Below are 3,196 nucleotides of genomic sequence, written 5' to 3'. Positions count from 1 at the left end.
GTCCCCTCAAAATTTCTCAACACACAGCCATTAATGTCTAAACTGCTGGAAACAAAAGTACACCCCTAAGTGAAAATGCCCAATTTTGCCCAGTGTCAATATTTTGTGTGGCCACCATAATTTTATGGCATTGCCTTTAACCCTCTTGGGCATGGAGTTCACCACAGCTTCACAGGTTGCCACTGGAGTCCTCTTCCACTCCTCCATGATGACATCACGGCGCTGGTGGATGTTGGAGACCTTGCACTCCTCCACCTTTACCCCCAGTCCATCACCTTTACCCTCAGCTTCTTTAGCAAGGCAGTGGTCGTCTTGGAGGTGTTTGGGGTCATTATCATGTTGGAATACTGCCATGCAGCCCAATCTTTTAAGGGAGAGGATCATACACTGCTTCAGTATGTCACAGTACATGTTGGCATTCATGGTTCCCTCAATGAACTGTAGCTCCCCAGTGTTGGCAGCACTCATGCAGCCCCAGACCATGACACTCCCACCACCATGCTTGACTGTGGGCAGGACATACTTGTCTTTGTACTCCTCACCTGGTTGCCGCCACACACGCATGACACCATCTTAACCAACTAAGTTTATCTTGGTCTCATCAGACCACAGGACATGGTTCCAGTAATCCATGTCCTTAGTCTGCTTGTCTGCAGCAAACTGTTTGCAAGCTTTCTTGTGCATCATCTTTAGAAGAGGCTTCCTTCTGGGATGACAGCCATGCAAACCAATTTGATTTAGTGTGCGGCATGCCAGGCGCTCACAGGTCACGCTGTTTTAGGAAAGCGAATATTCATTCGCTTTTCTAACATTACACCACCTCTCCACTAATCAGGTGCTCGGATCTGTTAACTGTCACCCGATTGGCTGAAATGACAGGCGCTGTGATTGGACGCCTATCAGGCATCCAGTCATGGCAGAGGATGGGAGAAGACATCAAGGAGCTGTCCCACTGTCACTGAAACAGGCTAAGTACAGGCGGCTGGCTCACTGGCAGCATTTGATGGGGCACAGTGGGGGTGTTTTTTTCAGTTTGTTTGCAATCCCCCCTTTTTTTTTTCCTTTAGATTTATCAAAATGTGCGCTGGGCATTGTCACGTGTGTGTGTATATGTGATATATATATATATATATATATATATATATATATATATATATATATATATATATATATATATATATATATATATATATATATATATATATGATTTGCCAGCACACCTCGGATCTTTAAGTTGTTTTTTCGAAGTATGATCACACCACAAACAGGAGAGTGCAATGTATAAGAGTCACGCAGGACTGCTTCATCGGGCATGTGATGATGAGGGGGGGGGGGGCAGCTGTACCACATCCTGGAACTCGCTGGTGCCGGCTTCAGATGGCTGCTGCCAGCATGTCATCAGGGGCAAGTAAGCAATTTATTTATCTTATAATAACATTTTAAAGTTTTTTTTTTTTTTTTTAGATCAAAGGAATGTTTTTATTGCGTTTTTGGAGTAGGAGACTGTAGCTCCTCTTTAAAGAGGAAAAACATGTAAATCTTTCAGGGTTGTGCTTGGGCACAATCATCTCTAAGCACGATAATATAACAAATCTTCCCCTTTTTATGTACAAGTTATGTGGTCATTTTCACTCTGCAAAGCGCATTCAGTGGATTTCTTAATTAACATAAATGTGCTTGTTTTCAGGTTTGCAACAGCGTCTTCAATTGCTGGGACCAGTTCAAAGACCACCTGGTTCTTCACACAGGAGACAAGCCCAATCACTGTACGCTGTGTGATTTGTGGTTTATGCAAGGCAGCGAGCTGAGGAAACACCTTCGTGAAATACATAACATCTCAGAAAGAATAGTGACAGAGGTCATGCTTCCTTCTGACTCGTCAGAAATGGACAGTGTTCCTTCAATGACCTTTGTGGAGCAGGTGGAACAAGTCCATGTGGTGCCAGTAGATCAAGTTATCCAAGTGCAAGTGGATCCTCCTCAGCTGACGGTAGGTCAGTTGCACCAAGATCTTCTGGAAGTAAATCAAGTGAAAGGCGCCCACATACTAGACCTACAGACACAGGTACATATGGGTCACATAGAGGTGGAACATCTTCAGATAGACCCTGGTACAGAGGTTCATGTTGAGGAAGTACATGTAAACCAGATACACATGGAGGAAGTTGAGGCTGAACTTTTGGATGAAACCAGTATTCATCACATTGAACATACTATTGAAGAACACGCCTGCCACACAGAGGAAGCAGAACTACACCAAATTGTCCACACAGGAGCTGAAAACTTACAAATCAGGCAGATGGAGATAACACATTTGGAAGCTGCTGCTGAGTAGAACATTGCACTGAGAAAACTGAGGGACAGACATGTGTTGAATAGAGTTGGCTTTGTTTCTTGATAACTTGTATTTTGAGTTAGAGAAGTGATATGTTTGGCAGACGCCCATCGGATATTCCCTGTTTTTTTTTTTTTTTTTTTTTTTTTTTTTTTTTTTTATAAGCTGTGGACTTTCTGTAGAAAGTATGTGAGCTCCAAGAATTAAATTGCCTTGAGAGGAAATACTTTGGATCGAATAAACCAACCAGATTCTACCTGTCACTTTTACCATCCATGCCCCCTGACAGCACTCGCTCCCAATTCAAACCTAATTCTCAATTAGGAAAGGATATTGTGTTCCAACATCTGTGCCATAACCCTGTTTATTACCTTTTTTGTCCTCTCCCAAGGAGCAGATTGAGGTAATATCTGTCCATTTTGGGACAGTTTGTCCTTTGGTTAAGACCAGAATATCTAAGAGCTTCCACGCCTATACAGATACTTTTATTTATGGCAGGAGCAAAGTTCTCATCCAGCATTTTCTGTGGTAAATCTTTGATGTTGAAGTATTTACATTATCTCACAAGTGAGTACACCCCTCATATTTTTGTAAATATTTTATTCTATCTTTTCATGTGTCAACACTAAACAAATGACACTTTGCTACAATGTAAAGTAGTAAGTGTACATCTTGTATAACAGTGTAAATTTGCTGTCCCCTCAAAATAACTCAACACACATCCATTAATGTCTAAACCGTTGGCAACAAAAGTGAGTACACCTATAAGTGAAAATGTCCGAATTGTGCCCAAAGTGTCAATGTTTTGTGTGGCCACCATTATTTTCCAGCACTGCCTTAACCCTCTTGGGCATGGAGTTC

At 42.1% G+C, this 3,196-nt stretch overlaps 1 protein-coding gene across 2 annotated transcripts in view; it reads left to right on the top strand.

Annotated features, from left to right (window-relative positions):
* ZNF131 (zinc finger protein 131) overlaps positions 1-2,666 on the top strand; it is a 43,661-nt gene extending 40,995 nt beyond the window's left edge. For both annotated transcript variants that reach the window (XM_077462792.1, XM_077462794.1), the window contains one exon: positions 1,688-2,666. In XM_077462792.1, the coding sequence (XP_077318918.1) occupies positions 1,688-2,335 (648 nt within the window). In that variant the 3' untranslated portion in view covers positions 2,336-2,666. The remainder of the gene's footprint in view (positions 1-1,687) is intronic.
* Positions 2,667-3,196: the final 530 nt, after the last annotated feature.

Source organism: Lithobates pipiens, unplaced genomic scaffold, assembly GCF_037356315.1.
Source record: "Lithobates pipiens isolate NorthernLeopardFrog02 unplaced genomic scaffold, aLitPip1_a1.2 Scaffold_3, whole genome shotgun sequence".
In the NCBI taxonomy this organism is placed as follows: Eukaryota; Metazoa; Chordata; class Amphibia; order Anura; family Ranidae; genus Lithobates; species Lithobates pipiens.
Note: the sequence above shows the minus strand (reverse complement) of the source record. Positions and strands in the feature narration are given on the sequence as shown.